General features: G+C 53.6%; 1 protein-coding gene across 2 annotated transcripts in view; it reads left to right on the top strand.

The window, feature by feature from the left end:
- TTLL11 (tubulin tyrosine ligase like 11) overlaps positions 1 to 17,095 on the top strand; it is a 238,318-nt gene extending 221,223 nt beyond the window's left edge. For both annotated transcript variants that reach the window (XM_047068962.1, XM_047068967.1), the window contains one exon: positions 16,241 to 17,095. In XM_047068962.1, the coding sequence (XP_046924918.1) occupies positions 16,241 to 16,533 (293 nt within the window). In that variant the 3' untranslated portion in view covers positions 16,534 to 17,095. The remainder of the gene's footprint in view (positions 1 to 16,240) is intronic.
- Positions 17,096 to 17,419: the final 324 nt, after the last annotated feature.

Genomic DNA, 17,419 nt, shown 5'->3' with positions numbered 1-17,419 from the left:
CTCTGAGACCCTGGTAAGTTCATGGGAAAGCCACCTGCCACCCATTGGCTTTCTACCTTGCCACCTGGCTCTTCTTCCTAGATCTTTTAGGAATTAAATTCCACACTTATTTTTGAGATAGCCCAGATGAGCACGTGATGAAACCTGCAGTACTCTGCCCCATCCTTTGGCACATGGGGGAGGGGAAGAGGCAGACACCATGCCGGGGCCGTGAGGTGTCCTACATCTCACTGGGAGATCTGGGAGACTTCTGGTGGTCAGCTGTGTCGACCTTCATAAGTCTGGGCAGACCAGTGGTTCTCAATTAGGGTATGATTTTGCACCTCCCCCCACCCCACGCCCTGGAGGACACTTGGCCACGTCTGGAGACATTTTTGGTTGTCACAACTGGGCAAAGAGAGAAGTTGCTATTGGCATCTCGCGGGTAGAGGCCAAGGATGCTGCTTTACATTCTTTAAGAAAAGATTTTTTTTAAGTTTATTTATTTATTTTGAGAAAGAGACAGAGAGAGTGAGCAGGGGAGGGGCAGAGGGAGAGGGAGAGAGAGAATCCCAAGCAGGCTCCGCACTGACAGCACAGAGCTTGAACTCACAGGGCTCGAACTCATGAACCATGAGATCACTACCTGAGCCGAAACCAAGAGTCAGATGCTTAACCGACTGAACCACCCAGGCACCCCTTAACATTCTGTAATGCATAGGACAGATTCCCTCCCCCCCCCAACAAAGAAGTTTTGGCCCCAAATCTGGAAAGTATCAAGGTTGAGAAAGGCTGAGCTGGAGTACGCCCATTCAGGATCTCCACGACTGCTCTGGGCTTACTTGAAATAGCCACACTTTCCCTTCGGCTTCCCTACCACAGCTCCCGGGCTGGGGGAACAGTCCCCCGTGCCCCCCCACGCTCGGAGATTGCACCTGCCAGCCACCGCGGGGTGAGGGATGGCGGCCTCTGGGGAAAGCGTGTGCACCTGAACTGTTCAGCGAGACCTTACATGACTGAGGTGCTTTCTTCTTGGTGGCAGGTGGGTGTCTCTGCCCACACTTCCCCACTGATCACGTCTGTGAAGGGAGGAGGAAGCCTTATGTAAGCGCAGCCTCGCACAACCTTCTGTCGTCCTGGCATTCCAGGGCTTGGGAAACCCCCTCCCTCCCGAAGTCTCAGGGGAATGTGGTTCTGTTCTGAACCGGCCCTGCCTGCGGGGGCTGCTTACCACCTGAAGATAAAATCTGAGCCCTTCGGCCTTTGAGATTGGCCTGGCCAGCCTCCCTGTCACCCCCCCCTGCAGCCCCAGCCCCCCAGCCCCGCTCCACTCTCCTCCCACGCACTCCAAGTAGCAGCCCCACGGGCTACTCTGAGCCAGACCGACATGCTTCGGCTCCTGCCTCTGCTCCCACTCGGCTCCCTGCCTGGAACACCCTTCCCTTCCTTGCCTGCCTGGACAATGCCTGCCTGTGAGACCCTCCTTTGGGACGCTTCCAGGCCCCTCTCCCTGCCTCCCGCCGGCCAGCTCTGCTCTCTCCTGTTCCCTGTCAGTTCTCGGCACCGCCCTCCAATAGGCCTTACCTTTTGCTGGATCCTCAGTGTTCGCGGATGTCTGCCTCCCTCTCCACCTGCCTCCACACCCCGTGGATGCTGAGCCCATCCCTGGTTCACGTCTAGGGCCCAGGGTTTAGCACAGGGAAAGCTTCCTGGCAAGGTGAGCGAGTGAATAAATGAAAGAAGGAATAGATAGATGGAATGTCACTGCTCCTTATGCTCAGAGTGGCCACTTCCAGGATCCTCATGAGTCCCCGGGGCTCACCTGGCTTCCCAGACACAGGACACATGACCTCAGCTCTGCCTCTTTCTGCCGTGGATGCTGTGTGATCTTGAACAAGTCACTTGCTGTCTACACCGGGTGCTGTCTACACGGTAACCAGCTATGACACTGTAGCGTGGCCCAGGTGCGATCCCACGTAGAGGAGGAAGTAGAACCCCAACCAGGTTCAGGAGTCCCCATTTGTGGTGGCCCCCACTGGCCCCCACAGAGCACTGCTCCGGAGCAGGAGTACAGTGAAAGAAACATTTCCTGCACTAATAAAATTACCTTCTCTAAAGAAGGCAATTTGCATGTTAATGTTTTGGGTAATTCTGTGCAGCTCCAGTGCCCTCGAGGCTGCAATTTCTCTCTGACAAAGTGATAAAAATAAACTCCCGCATAAAAGAGCATTTCTCTTCTCTCTCATTTGCGCTCCAAAGTGACATTCTTAATGTGAGTCAAGCTGAAACCCACTTCTCGATCTTGTTTTTGACACTGATCTGCCTCCCCTCGCCTCTCCCCGTGACAGACCAGCTCCTTAGAGCGCCTCAGAGGGGTCTCTTCCTGAGGAGCCAGCTGGATCCTCTTGGGGAGCGGGCACCCCCACTCTCGAGGCTCCAGACTCTGGGCTTCTGCAAATTCCAGAAGGTGCAGCCAGTTAACTGGAGGACAATCATGGGGCACGAGGAAGAGGGCTGCCTTCGGTGGGTGAGTTAGGGTGGTCTGTCTACCCCCAAATTGCCCATTTTTTGGAAACAACTACAATGGCTGGAGATTCTGAGACTCTGCCCTCCAGGGCGGCAGACTGTTGACCCGCCAGGCTTGGCCCTTCTGATCACCTAGACGTAATCACCAAAGAGGCTCGGATTTGAGGGTGTCCTTCCGTGCCAGATGCTGGCCCGGCCCTTATATCTAAGTTCTCTCATTGAAACCCCACGAGAGCTGGGCAGGGTAGGTAGAAGCTGAGGCTTCCAGAAGGGAAGGGAATGAGCCAAGGTCATCTAGCAGCACCTAAGAGACAGACCTTGAGTTTGAACATAAGTGCAGCCTGCTGTCGATGACCCAAGCAGTGGGAAAGGAGGAGAGAAGCGCCATTTACCAAACACCTACTATGTGCCATGCGTTATGTGTGTATATTTAATGCAGTTAGTCTACTAGTGTTCGTGACAGTGTGTGCAGTGACCCGTAGGACACCCAGGCCTCGTGCCCCCGACAGTCTTGAGGCGGAGGCAGACAGAGATTAAACATAGAAACGCAGAAATAAACATGTATTTACGTGCAATGAGAGAAAATGACTAGGTTTTAAGGAGGATAGCGGAGAAGACCTAATTTACATTAGGAGGTGGGTCAGGGAGATCTGTCCGTACAAGTAGCATCGTAGTTGATGTCTAAGTGCTGAAAGGTGAGGACCCAGGGAAAGAATGTTCCAGCAGAGGGAATGGCTAATGACAAGGAGCCCTGAGGTGGGGGAGGTCGGGGCACGCAGGCAGAGAGCAGGCTTTGGCTCCCAGGGGGCTGCAGAAGCGGGAGGGACTCCATCTTGCAGTGGCTCCGAGCACGTTAAGGCATGTGGGTGTTGCTCTGAATGCTGGTGGCGAGGTGACAGCAGGATATGTGGCTTGGTTCGTGTTTTGAAAAGGTCATTCTGGCTGCTGTGTCAGAAGGGGCAGTGCTGGAAGCGGGGAGGCCAGTGAGGAGGTTGCTGTCGGTGGTGGAGAGGGATGGGAGCTGTGGGAGAGGAGTTTCAAAAATGGTTCTCCGACTTCTGGCTTGAGCAGTGAGGTGGGTGGAGATAGTATTTATTGAAATGAGTAGGATTTAAAGCAAAGCTGGATGGAGAGGGACGACCAGGAGGTCCATTTCTAACAGGCTCTTTGAGATGCTAATGAGGTATCCCAGCAGCAAAAAAGCAGTGTGGCCGGGAGCTTGCGAAGGGAGGAGAGCCTTGATTCACGGAAGATATTTAAAGCCTAGGGAAGGAAGGATGGGAAGGGAGACCCGGGCCCAGGCAGAGAGCCTTGCAGGACCCCGTGCCCTGCGAACCTGAGAGGAACCAGCAGAACACCAGAGCCCCCCCACCCCACCCCACCACCCAGCCAGGACTTGCCGGAAAGACGCAAAGAAAAGCCAGAGAGCGGGCGTCAGAGAAGTGGGAGGACGCACTTCAAGGAGGGAGGCTTCCCCTCTGACCAACGCTGCAGCGAGAGCTGGGAAGGGGAACGGAAGGTGCCCGGTCTCTTGGCAGGAGCAGTTCGGGGGGAGGGGGGAGCTGATCCGGGAGCAGAGCTGGAAAGGTGAGATACAACGTCAAGGCAGCCTCTAATCAGTGCGAGAGCCTGGTATGTTTGGTGGCCGATGGGCGAGGTTCAGAAGCGGAGACACTGCTGAGCTGGGAGCACCAGGCACAGACTCCAAACCACCTACCTCTCCTCCCGCAATTCTCTGCTGCTCCCCCTGCGTTCTGACCCTGTCCCCTCCCCAGAGCGTGAGCGCACGCGTGCACACACACACACACACACACTTTCCTCTCCGCTCTGGCAGAGGAGGGCTCGCACACCTGTGTATCCACTTGGTGGCTGTTGGCCAGTGTTTGTGGACTTGAATCGAATCGCCCCGGCTCCTGGCATACAAACCCTCTAGAGCCAGGCCATCGTGGGGAAGAAGAGTTAGATTTGCGCCGTGGAAAGGGACACCCGTGCAGGGCTTTGCTCAGTTGAGCTCCGATGGAGGCAGAGAGCTGGGGCACACGGTGAGAAAGGGTCTCCTGGGGAGGTGATGAGCACCCTGCCGCTGGAGACGACCAAGTGGGGGTCAGATGCCTGTTGTCAGCAATGCCAGGAGGACAACCGTGGCTCAGAATCTCACAGGGGAGCTTCAGTCGGATAGACGGTGCTAACAGCAGTTGCGCTAAGGTAACTTGTGGCCCCCTCCCTGCCTCTCTAAGTAAGCCTGATGCGGGGCGCAGAGTGCCAAGAGGACAGATTCACAGCCCGGGTTTGAATCCCCACCCCACCCCCAGGCCACTGGACCCTGCCTGAATGTCTGTGCTTCTGTGCACCCCAGAAGCCTGCAGCGCCCAGATAACAAACAAAACCCAAGACAAAGGCAGTTTTGCTGGTAAACAGCCAAAGGGTTATAAAGGCATCTATCCCCCAGACTTTCGTTTTGAGGGTGAAATGAGAGGTGCCCCTCAAGAGCTGGCCGCAGGGCCTGGTACATATTGAGCACCACTCAGATTAATTCTTACCCTTTTGAGTGTTAGTGTCCTGTGAGGGCCTGGATTTCGTTATCTCTGAAATCCTTTCCAAGCCAGAGGTTTTGACCACTTGCTGCGGAATGTGTTGAGCCTCGGAAGGTTCTGCGGGAGCCATTAATCCCAGGAGAAATGTCTCAAGTTGCAGGAAGCGGTGACCAGTCCTATAGCCCATCTTCCCAGCCAGCGACTCAGGAACTTGTGTCTGCCCGTGGTGGAGTCGGGTGACGCCGGACGGGTCTGCGGTGGGACCTTGGGCCACTTTGCGCCGTGTGCCCTGTGCCTAACGAAATGATGGAAGTCCTGCTTGCATCTTTGGTTGTGTTCGTTATTTGGGTGTCCCGGGCTCCTGGTGATAATGGTTTTTCTGCAAGGTCTATCTTTGGTTCCTTCCTGACACTTACTAATTTTTCCGTCCAGACAAGGACAAAGCTGATAGTGGCCTGTTGCTGCTGTAACGCAGAAATACAACGACTGGGTGTGTCCCATTCTGTTCTTGAGCTGGGTGGGCAGTGGCAGGAGGGAGGCTCTCTCTTCCCTGAAAGGATGCGCCTTCTGGAGGTCTCCATCTGGTTTGGGGAGAGGCAGTGCAGAGCAGTGGTGGGAACCCCGGCATGGCCACTGTCCAACGGTGCGACTTTGGGCGGGTGGTGGGACCGCTCAGGGCTGCGACCAGATTACGTGAACGGGCAGGGAAAACGCACAGTGTGACTCCTGGTGGGCAGAACGCCCCCAATACGTGCAGCTTGTGATTTTTGTCGCTACCATTTTTTTTTTTAAACATTCAGAAGCCATCATCCCTCCCAATGCTCCCGGAGTCCCAAGAAATCGCCCAGTTTGCCGCTCATTTTACCGAAGGGGAAACTGAGGCCTGGAGAGGGGAGGTGACTGGTTCAAAGCCCCGCTGTACTCAGGGACAGCCGCCCTTCCGAGAACCCCGGTCTCCTGACCAACTGCACGATTTTTCCTGTCTGTAATCCCAGCCAGTCTGCTCATTTACTCCACAAACAACTGCTGAGCACCTGCTCACGGTCGCTGGGGATGGGGGCGAAGATGCCCTGGCCTCATGATAGTCTAGTGTGGAGACAAGCAGTCAGCTCCCCGCCATAAAAGAAGAAAATGAAGCCAATGTCACGATGGCACGCTAGGAAAGTGTGGTGACGGCGCAGAAACCTTGGGTGGGGAGGTCACTGGAGGCTTCAGGTTATCAAGCACTGTGTTGGGCTTGCTCTGGGTGGTGCCGTGTAAAAGCCACTTGGGGAAGATGTGACGTCCCCACTTTACAGATGCAGAAACGGAGACCCGCCGAGGGGAAACCCCTTGCTGAGGACGAGGCCGCGAGGCCACGGCAGAGCTGGACCCCGACCAGTGCATCTGACCCCCCGTCACTGTCCCATGAGCCCAATGCCGCCTCATGGGAGATGCTCCGGTCCTTTGGGACCCCAGCCCTGGCCCGGAGCGACCGCACTAATGTCTGGAGGGATTGTGCCGCAGCAAACAGGAGCCAGGCTTCAAGGCGCCCTAAGGATGTGGGGAACGCTTCCGGTGATTAACCACCTTGGAGTTGGTGTAGGCTTCACAGACAACCCTTGCGGGGAACATTCCACCGCGCAGATAGGAATCATTCAGCTAATTCCAGTCAAGATCGTTCAGCTTTATTTCCCACCAACATGTCCAGCCAGAAAGCGTGTATACTTACACGTTTGGAATTTCACTAGGAGACGGAAACATCTATTCTAGGTGGGTAATAAGAAAGATTTAAATCATGGGGAGACGGAAGGAGCTGGCATGTAGCCGGCCTAGCCCAGCACACCAGCACCTTGGAATAGAATTATAGCAAGGAAGCTCAGGTATTTTCGAGAGGAAAAAAAAAATGTCTCCTATTCAGTCTGGGATAATATGCCTGGCTGTCAACAATGATTTGGATTTAATTATATCATCTATGCAAATGTGTTCTGTAAACTGTAAAATAATACATAAATGTCAGATGTTAAGAAGATCGTCACGCAGGAGAAACAACGAGGTTTGGACGTCAGGTAGGCATGGGTACAATGCTGTCTGGTCCCCCTCGCAGGCCACCTGGCCTCTCTGGGTCTGCACTCCTCAGCGACAGCGTCTCCTTCTGAAGATCACCCTGAGAACCAGAGGAGAAAACGGATATGCCTCGTAAGCTGGCGAGGCATTCTTGCTGTTTCCATCCTGGAGCCCCAGGGTAGATGATGGGGTCATTGGAGGGCAGCCCCCAGTGCATTCATTATGTCCTGTGTGCAAGGACCCCTCCCCAGGGTTGGGGGTGACGGGACTTTTGAGGCCAGAAGGAGCCCGTGGGCCCACCCTCGCCCACTGACCGACAGAATGAGGCCATGGTCTGTCAGGGGCTGCACCCCAGTAAGCAGGTGGCAGTCTCGGGTGGGAGACGTGTGTATGGCCACATCCAGAATGTTGCAAAGGCTGCTTTCTCCAGTGACATCCGTCAAACCAAAATAAAGTTGGGGAAAACGCTCCACGGCTTATCTTCAGACATGGGAGGCAGGTGGAGGATGCCTGTTTGCAGAGACTGGCAGATCCACACATCCTTGCCGACAGCCAGCAGAGATGGATGGGGCCCGTCCCTCCCCCGGGGCCAGGCGGGCATTGTTCCTTCATTTCCTCCTTCTAAACGACCCGACCCCGACGTAAGGCTCCGACTTGGCCATCTCTTTGAAGGCCCTGGAAGCAGCCACAGAGTAAAGAAGTTTCGAGAATGGTTCTTGTGATCTGCCCCCTTCCAGCTGTGTGACTTTGGCAAGTCTCTGTGTAAAACGGAACTGATATTGACACCTGCTTTGAAGGGCTTCTGTGGGATTTAAGTTAATGCACACGAAGCCTTTAGATCAGGGCCTGGCACGTAACGAGGGCTCTATAATTATTAACTATTATGGTTTATTTTCATTACATTTACGGTGACAGGTCGCTAAAGCAATGTTACCAAAGAGATGCCTCCAACTCCAAGTTTGAGCTGTGAGGGTTTTTCAGGCAGCTGGTGGAGGAGCCGGAAAGGGCGGGGGAGGATTTCTTCTATTTCTCCTCAACGGCTCAGGTGATCTCAAAGACTTGGGTGGCGGTAGGAGAGTGTGTCCGGCTGCTGGATGAGCCATAAACAGAACCGAGAAGTTGGGATGCTATGGAATTGTTAAAACCCCAACCCCCAATGTGACTGTATTAGGAGATGGGGCCTCTAAGGAAGTAACAGTTAAAATGAGGCCATAAGGCTGGGGCCCCGATCCGGAGAGACTGGTGTCCTTGTAAGAAGAGACCCCAGAGAGCTGGTTCAGTGTCTGTGCCACATGAGGACACAGCTAGAAGGCAGCCATATGCAGGCCAGGAAGAGAGCCCTCACCAGAACCGAAACCTGCTGGCAGCCTCATCTTGGACTTTCTACCTCCAGAACGGTGAGAAAGTAAAGTTCTGTTGTTTAAGCCCCGACCCTTCCCCCCAGGCCATGGTGTTTTTGTCCTGGCATCCGCAGCGGACAAAGACGGTGAGGGGAGGAGGGGTGGGCAGTGGGGTTCCGGAGGAGGACGTTTGTTCTGGGCATCCCCCATGGTTCATGATTGCCCCCAGCAGGGCCAGCCCAGCACTAGGCTTCTTAACCTCTTTACTTCCCTGCCTCCTCGAGAGCCTTTAAGGAGATGGCCAAGACGGAGCGTTGGTTCCAAAGTTTCCCGATCACCCGTGGGTGCAGAGTCCCCAGCCCTGCGGTACAACTCCAGGGGCCTCATGGCCAACACACAGAATCTCCGGGAGACGGGAACAGGAGCCTGCATTTCTGGCAAGGTCCCCAGGTTATTTTATGCATAAAACGTTTAAAAACCATGGTCCTTGAGGGGAAGGCCAGTCCTCCCCTGGTGTTAGAGGTCCTCCTTCACGAGGGCTCTTGACTTGCCCTTAACATCCACGTCCAACCCAGCAGCAGCTCTCGGACCTGTTGCACTGCCCTCAGACTCTGTCTGGAATCTTATCACCCTCATTGCCTCTGTCACTACCGCTCTGGTCCAAGCCACCCACAGCCTTTGCTTGGACTGGGGCAGTAGCCCCTCGGGACCTCCTTGCTGTCCTTTCACATGTGCCCCGTCTCCCTGGTCTCAACACAGCAGCCACCCTGATCACGTCACTTCCCATCTCCCCGGTGGCCTCCCGTCTTCCTCGGCATAGAACCCAAAGTCTGATCATGGTCCACAGGGCCCTCCGTGGCGTGGCCTGTGAACCTTTCCAGCCTCATCTTCCTCAGCACAGCTAGACAAGGGCAGGGCCTTGGCGAGGGCAACGGAGCTCTGCCCCACTTAGCGGTCAAGGGATGGTGCCGGGAGAGACGGGGGATGTGCGGTTTCTCGGAAACCAAGGAAACCGAGAGAGGACTAAATGCAAAGCTGGAACGATGTCATGGCTTTTTGGCTCCATCGTTTGAGATTTTAAAAATAACTCCCTCAGAACGTCTTAAAAGGCAGACCTTCTTAGCCCAAAATCCAGCTTCTCAAAGCTCGGGGGCAGGTCCTTTTGCAAATAGGCCGCGTTTTGCAGTTGAGTGTTCAGGGTGGAGTGTGGACAGACTGGACTCAGCAGTGAGGAGGAGGATGGGGAGGAAGGGATGGGTTCTCAAAGTGGGGTCCCTGGACCAGCAGCCTCAGAGGCACCTGAGCACGTGGTAGGAGTGCAACTTCTCAGAGCTTCCGAGCCCGGAGCTCCGGGGGAGGGACCCGAAGTCTGTGTTTGCACGAGCCCTTCAGGGGACTCTAGACTTCTAGAGCCTCCGGTCTGGACCATCTTGGTCTCATGAGTCTGCACGGCATCTAAGAGAAGTGTTCTCAGAGGTCGTCTTTCCCTGTGCCCCTTGGCTTACGTTGCTGGCCTCAGCTGTAAAGTGGCAACAATAACACCTGCGTCACAAGATCGCTGAAAAGGTCGCAGCCCATTCAAGGGGATTAAATGGCTCTTTATTGGTGCCTGCTGTGTGCCAGGCTGTGCTGGGCACTGAAGATGCAGAGAAGATTGGGGCAATGTCCCCGCCTCCAGGAGCACACAGTCCCACTGGGGAGACAGCCACGTACCCATGGATTTGTCCCAATATATAGGAGGAAACAAGGGGCAATCCCAACGAAGGGCCATTAGCTCTACCTGGGGATGGGCCAAGTGTAGCGTCCTAGACCTCCAGACCTTAGAGGCTGGGTTGGGGTATTTTTAAGATTATATATATATATATATTTTTTCTAATTATTATCAACAATGAACATGCATTATCTTACTTGGAAAATACAGAAAAATAGAAAGAAAGATACAAAAATACCCTATAAGTCCCTCCCCCGCCCCTACACGGTGCTGTAAGTTGCTGGTGAATACCATTGTGTGCTTTTTGTTTTCCTTTGGAAGAAATATTTTGAAATACTCGCGTGGCTCTAAAAACTTTTGCCGAGTTGCTTGTCAAAAGTCCCTAGCAATTTCACCATCAACTCACCGGTAGCGTTGTTTTACGTTTTTGCTAATGGGTGAGCAGTAGGCTTCAATGGCAGGTTTTGTCTCTTCCTTGCTAATGTATGTGAACTACCCATTCACGTGCTTTGTCCATTTGAGGACTCTGTAAGGCTTAAGTATTTTTAACATGAAATTAACTACCAAAACCAGACTTAACATTTAATGCCCCCCACCCCAGATTCCTAGGGTTTTATTGCAAAACAATAAATGCATCAGAAATAAAAACAGTGATGTGCCAAGTGCTTATGATTGTGCTTATGTTCTCATTAATAGTGAAGGAAATGTAACTAGCCTCGGTGTTCAACAGTGGGGGATATGGCGAAATGATATACAAAGTAAGATTTGATGGAATATTCTGCCACTATTAAAATAATGTTATGAAGGCTATACAGCAACATACAAAAATGTTTACGATACCATTTTAAGCACAGTAACTACAAAGTTTTGTGCATGTTGTTATTACGAGTGAAAACACATCTTCTGTAGACAAAGAGTGGTTTGAAGGTCAGTTGTCAAGGATGCTTAGGTTCTAGAAAGCGGACATTCATGAGCTTGCCTTTGCTTTCTGTTGGCCTTCTCACTGTATGTAAGAAAGAGGGAGAGGGGCGCCTGGGTGGTTCGGTCGGTTAAGTGTCCAACTTCGGCTCAGGTCATGATCTCACGGTCCGTGAGTTCGAGCCCTGCATCGGGCTCTGTGCTGACCGCTCAGAGCCTGGAGCCTGTTTCAGATTCTGTGTCTCCCTCTCTCTCTGCCCCTCCCCTGTTCATGCTCTGTCTCTCTCTGTCTCAAAAATAAATAAACGTTAAAAAAAAATTTAAAAAAAAAAAGAAAGAGGGAGAGGGGCGCCTGGGTGGCTCAATTGGTTAAGCGTCTGACTTCGGCTCAGGCAATGATCTCGCGGTTCCTGAATTCGAGCCCCTCATCAGGCTCTGTGCTGACAGCTCGGAGCCTGGAGCCTGCTTGGGATTCTGTGTCTCCCTCTCTCTCTGTCCCTCCCCCAATCTTGAGCGCGCGCGCTCTCTCTCTTTCTCTCTCTCCAAAAGAATGAATGAATGAAAGAAAATAAAGGAAAGAAGGAGAAAGCCCCAGAGGGAACATGTGGACTGTCAGTGAGGATCTGGAAAGGGCAGGGGAGTCCAGCCAGGTGGTAACCCCAGCAGCCCTACCCCGGGAAGGCCACTTGGACTATCTTAAGTGCATTTCCTCCTCCTGTTTTCTTCCTCCCCCCACCCCTAGTCCCTCAGAACCCTACAAAGGCTCGATTCTCTGCAGCTCAGCAAATATCGAGCTGAGTCCGGCCGCCATTTCCTGGGCCAATTGATAAAATGAGGAGCAAGACACTCAGCCCCTCAAGGCGGCCATTGTGGGGACCTGCGACCCACATGTGCATGGTGTGCAGTGTGGGGTGTCCTTCTTCCCAACCCTCACTGGCCTTCAGGCTCTCTCAGACATACTCAGTGGGGCTCTCAGCCCGTGTAGACAGCCCTTCTCCCCTGTCCCTGGCCTGAGAAGTGTCTGGCTTGCTTTCTTATTTTGGTGCTGGTGATGGTAGTGCAGTTTGAGGTCTGGAGACCTGGGGTCCTAGTCCTGCTTATGCTGGGCCTCGATTCCACTCCCCTCTTCTGTAAAAGGAAGTTGCTAGACCAGGCTTTTGGATCCCGGGGAGGGATGGTGCTCGGCTGGGTATGAAGAGACAAGAGTCCCTTAGATGAGTCCCTTCTGGTGAGGGAGGTCTATCAGGGCAGGGCTCTGAGCCTCCACCCACCTCAAGGGTTGCATTCGAGGAATAAAACCAACAAACACACTCCACTGTACAAAACAGGAATCCCCTGACCGGAGAATGTGCTCAGGCTGTACGAGGCATGGGACTCCGCCACTGGATCTCGGCTCTCTCTCCTCGGACCCCTTCCGTGGCTCCCGGCTCATGTCCCCTGGCCTTCCAGTCCTCTCCGGTCTAGTCCAGCTGCCCCTTCCCCACCTGTCCTGCGGCAGGTGCCCGGGGCCGTCACTGGGGCCACACGCCCCACCTCCTCCTCCCTCCTCCCTATTCTCGGCCCAGCCCACCCCTTCCGGCTCATCTCTGCCCATCAAAGCCCTACCCATTTTGCCCATTCCTTATTCCAGGAATGAGATTCAGGACCTGCAGTGCATGAGGCCGGTTCAAATCCATCCCAGCCCTGCTGCCCTTATCGGCATGTAACCCGAGCTCAAGTTATTTGGTCTCTCTGGGCCTCTGTTTTCTCACAGGCACAATGAGAGTCGTAGTGGGGTCAGAGCACCCCGCACAGCAAGCCTGGTTCCTGCAAGAGTCAGTAATGTCCCTTACTCCTCACTCTGCTTCTATCTTCCTTGCATGTATATAAACTGTATCAAAGCAGAAGGTGTATTCAGGAAGGTGGCATTGTGTTTTCTTCAAAGTGATACATGCACATAACCTCAAATTCAAGTGGTAGCAAAAGGTTCACAGTGAAAAGCAGCTACCCCTGCCTCGCCTCTTTCCACCTCCTAGAATTTTCCATTGCACGTTTTAAAATTGGGTCCGTGACTTATTCATTCCACAATGGGAAGCCTGTGTTGCCCTCTCCCCTCCTACCCATTTTGTCCACCCCACCGCCTCTGGCAGTCATCAGCTTATTTTATGTATCTATAGGTCTCATTCTGCTTTTTGTTTGTTTATTCATTTTGTTTTGTTTTTAGATTCCACAAAAAAATAAATAAATAAAATAAGGTATGTGTTTACTCGAGAAAATCAGGACATGTAGACAAACAAAAACAAAACCCAGTATAACATAGGATGTTTCCTTTCTCATTTTAGAAGGTCTCCTTTCCAGATGATTTAGTCATATTTTTCGCCGCCCAAAAAAGGTCCTTTATATTTTTTCTGTGCATTACTGCTTCAGTCGTAGCCTTATTAGTTTAATTAAGGGAAAGAAACTAATATTCGTTGAGTAAAATGCATTCAGTGCTTGCTACTCAGACTGAGCTCCAGAGAGCAGCCACGCGGGCACCACCAGGAAGCGTGTTGGGAATGCGGTGTCTCAGGCCCCACCCCGGAATCTGCATTTTGACAAGATCATGCATGGTAAATTTGTTTTTTAATGTTTACTTATTTTTGAGAGAGAGAGAGAAAGCACGAGCAGGGGAGGGGCAGAGAGAGAGGGAGAGAGAGAGAATCCGAAGCAGGCTCCGTGCTGTCAGCGCAAAGCCCAGTGTGGGGCTTGAACCCACGAATCGTGAGATCGTGACCTGAGCCCAAGTCAAATGCTCCACTGACTGAGCCATCCAGGCACCACAGTGTCATGTGCATTAAAGCGGGGAAGGGGTGTGTAGACCAGGGCGGCTCAAAGTTGCAATCCACGAACCGTTCTGTACAGTCCTGGACAAGAGGCTTTGAGCCAAAATGTAAACCAGTGCCGCTTCCTTTGTAGAGAAAGACTTGCTACAAAATACTGCCAGCTGAACTAAACAATGTGATTGATGAGGAGGGTGATTTATATTCTGGCCCAGGCTCCTTATCTTGTCAGAGACCGGGGACACACAGTTCCCGGACTCGGCACCCATCTGCCGTCCACACTTTGAGTAGCACTGTCGAGATCACACAGTTCTGGAATGGGAGGCTGGGACTGACTGCATTGGGTTTCTCTGGCTTTGGATCCCGGCCCCTTGCACCCTGCTTGGGTCTGACCCTCCCGCTGACTGTGACAGACGCACGTGCACGCATGCACAAATGCACACAGGTGCACACGCATGCATCCACGCTCACACTCTGGGAGAGCCCTGGCCCCTTGTCGGTGATTAGGAAAACCCTGTCTCTCGATTCAGACGGAAGCTCCCTTTTCCCTGTGTCTCTCTGCACGAGACCTCTGTTTGTATTAAGAAGGTTTTGCGCCAGGGTCCCTGTTCCCTTTATCAGCTCCTCCTGTCAGGGCCAAACAGAGCCCTGGAGAGAGCATCTGGAGCCAAGAAAAGCTGAGCAAAAAAGCTTGGATGGATTCGGATGGAGACAAAGAAACAACTTTGCTCGGCTCAAGTTCCCAACACAAGAAGAGCTCTCAGATCCCAGGGTCCATCTATAATCCAGTATTTAAGCCTCCAGGCCAGGCTTCTGCCTGAGGACAGAAGCAGGGGAGCAAGGCCACTGGGAAGGTATGGATTAGCAGAGGCAAAGCCAGCCTCCTCTAAAATGCCTGTGGCGTTCCGTCCAGCCTGAGCGTCACCTTCCCCGAGGAGTCCAGGCAATCCCCTGACTTTGGGTCATGGGGTTCAGTTTTGCTTGGACATTGGAAAGACTCAGAACTTTGTGGTACCACTTATTAAAAGAATTGGGAGTCAGGGGCACCTGGGCGGCTCAGTCGGTTGAGCTTCCGACTTCGGCTCAGGTCGCGATCATGAGTTACAGCCCTGCATCGAGCTCTGTGCTGACAGCTCAGAGCCTGGAGCCTGCTTCTGATTCTCTCCTTCTCTCTCTCTCTGCCCCTCCCCTGCTCGCACTCTCTCTCTCTGTCTCTCTCAAAGATAAATAAACATTTAAAAAACCTTAAAAATACATAAACTTAAAAAAAAAAAAGAATTGGGAGCCAGAGTTTGAATTTCCAGGCCACTATTCTCTGGCTGCGTGACCTTAGGGAGGTTACTCAGCCTCTCTGAATGTTGGTTTCCTCATCTGCAAAGCGGGGCATAATAACACTGATCTCAAAAAGGTGTTGTGAGGATTAGTGGCGATGTCTGTGAAGTACCTAGCACTAACCCATTTGTTCATTCATCCATTCATTCACTCACGTATTCAGCGTTGTATATTGAGCACTGGGCATCTGGCCCTGGGGGAGCAGAGGTGAGCTGGAGGTCCCAACTCAGCCGGGAAGAGAGAGGCTGTTGGGAGAACCACACAAATAAACACCGAACAGGCCGCCATCGGCTGCAAAGGAAAGGGCTAGAAGCCCGTCCCAGCGGCCGCGTCTGATCTGGGGATCAGGGAAGCTTTTCCTGAGCGGGGGATTTTGAGCTCCGATCCCAACGATGAGTAGGAATTTATGAGGCAACGTAAGGGAAGAACGTTTCAGGGACATAGTGGGGACTGCCATGACCTTCTAGAATATCATTTCGGGGAGAAAGAAGGGGTAGAGAGAAGTAAAATCTGCATACAGCAAAACGCACAAACCTTCAGGCACAGTGTTTTACAGGCCCCCACACCCACGTAACCAACACCTCTATCGACATGTAGGGCATCGCCGTCAGGGGTCTCTGAGGAGCAAACTTTCCCCGTTGTTATCGACGTCAGGGGCTGGGTTTTGACTCAAATGTTTTATGGTGGCACAGAGGGATGAGGCCTTGGGCCAGGCTGCATATGAGCTCTGCCACCTCCTACCCGTGTGACTTTGCCCAGCAGGCTCTGCTTCTCTGAGACTCAGTTTCCTCGTCTGTAAACCAGTGCTAACTGAGCCTCCCCCACATGACTGATGAAGGGGTCGACTCCGCAGATGGTCGTGAACGCCCAGCTGGTGCCTGGCACAAGGCAGGCCCTCTGGGAGTTTAACCCAGAAACTAAAGTTCCCGGGACGGAAATGGTGGTGAGCAAGGAGCCTGGTGGCTGGAGCGGCGCCTTCCCCGGGCAGCGTGTGGGCCCCTTTGGCACACAACCCCTGCCCCCCCCCCCCCTTAACTCTGGTCTCTCTGTCCGCAGGAATGTGCTTGCAGGCCTTCGTGGAGGCTTTCTTCTACCTGGCTCAGAGGAAGTTCAAGACGCTGCCGCTCCACGAGCAGGTGGCCTCGCTGATCGACCTATGTGAATACCACCTGTCCCTGCTGGACGAAAAGCGCCTGGTGTGTGGCCGCAGCGGCCCGGCGGGGGGCCGGCCCCTGGACAGCGGCAGCCCCCCGGACGCCACCCCCTCGGCCCCGCCGGTGGAGGGCCACCCCCCGTCCTGCACAAACAGCGCCCCCAAGACAGCGCATTCCAGACACGCTCTGTCCTGATGGCCACTCGATGCTGCCGATGAAGGGTAAGCCCTCCGGGGCCGAAGAGGACCCTCTGTGCTCCCCGCCTGTGGACAGAGGGCAGGCTGCGGAGAACCCCCGCGGGACAGCCCCCTGCCTGACATGCCGTCTCCATGTTCTGCTGAGCTGTGCTTTGAAATAGGCTGATGGCACCCGCCCGCCTTCCTCTCGGTGGTCCAACTATGTGTGAGTCATCGGTGGACATATGACATCCCAAACGCGACAGATGGCATCTTCTATTCTGGGCTCACAGGAAGCAGCCACCGGGGTAAAACTGTTGCGTTCGGGGCACGGGGCGCCAGCGATCCTGAGCCCGAGCTGCGGAGAGGAAAGAACTCGAGAGAGCTGAGACTTGGGTCTGCCGGGGTCTCCGAGAGAACACTGGTTAACTCCCGGGGACATCACGCCGATTTCCTGCCACCGTGCTGTGAAAACCGAGTGGAGCTAGTGTGTGGGCACGCCCGACTCTCCCATCCCGATCGCGTGCTCCCCGGGTGTAGTTAACAGACTGGCCTCATTTATTTCATTAGCTTGCCTGTCACTGTCATGTTCGGTTTGTTATTCATTAAGAACTAACCAAGAAGTAACTAGGTAAAGGCTCCTAGAGTCTCAGGGCTGACAGGAGCCTCAGAGGTCATTTTGTTTGATTTTGTTTGACCTTGACCCCAAAGCAGGAGTCCCAGGGTCCTGTGACGGCACCCCCTCACCCCACACGGATGAGGTGCCATCACCTGGCCGGCAGGTGCCTGGCAGGCACTTGCCAGAGGGAGGAGGGGCTTCCGAGGGGAGGACAAGAAAACCCCCTTAAGGGCCGGTGTGAGGGGGAGCATGGTGTCAGAAGCTCAGGACAGGGGCGCCCACACCC

The sequence above is a fragment of the Lynx rufus genome, unplaced genomic scaffold (genome assembly GCF_022079265.1).
Source record: "Lynx rufus isolate CCGP_SWC_20201006 ecotype Redwood Valley unplaced genomic scaffold, mLynRuf1.p SCAF_10, whole genome shotgun sequence".
In the NCBI taxonomy this organism is placed as follows: Eukaryota; Metazoa; Chordata; class Mammalia; order Carnivora; family Felidae; genus Lynx; species Lynx rufus.
Note: the sequence above shows the minus strand (reverse complement) of the source record. Positions and strands in the feature narration are given on the sequence as shown.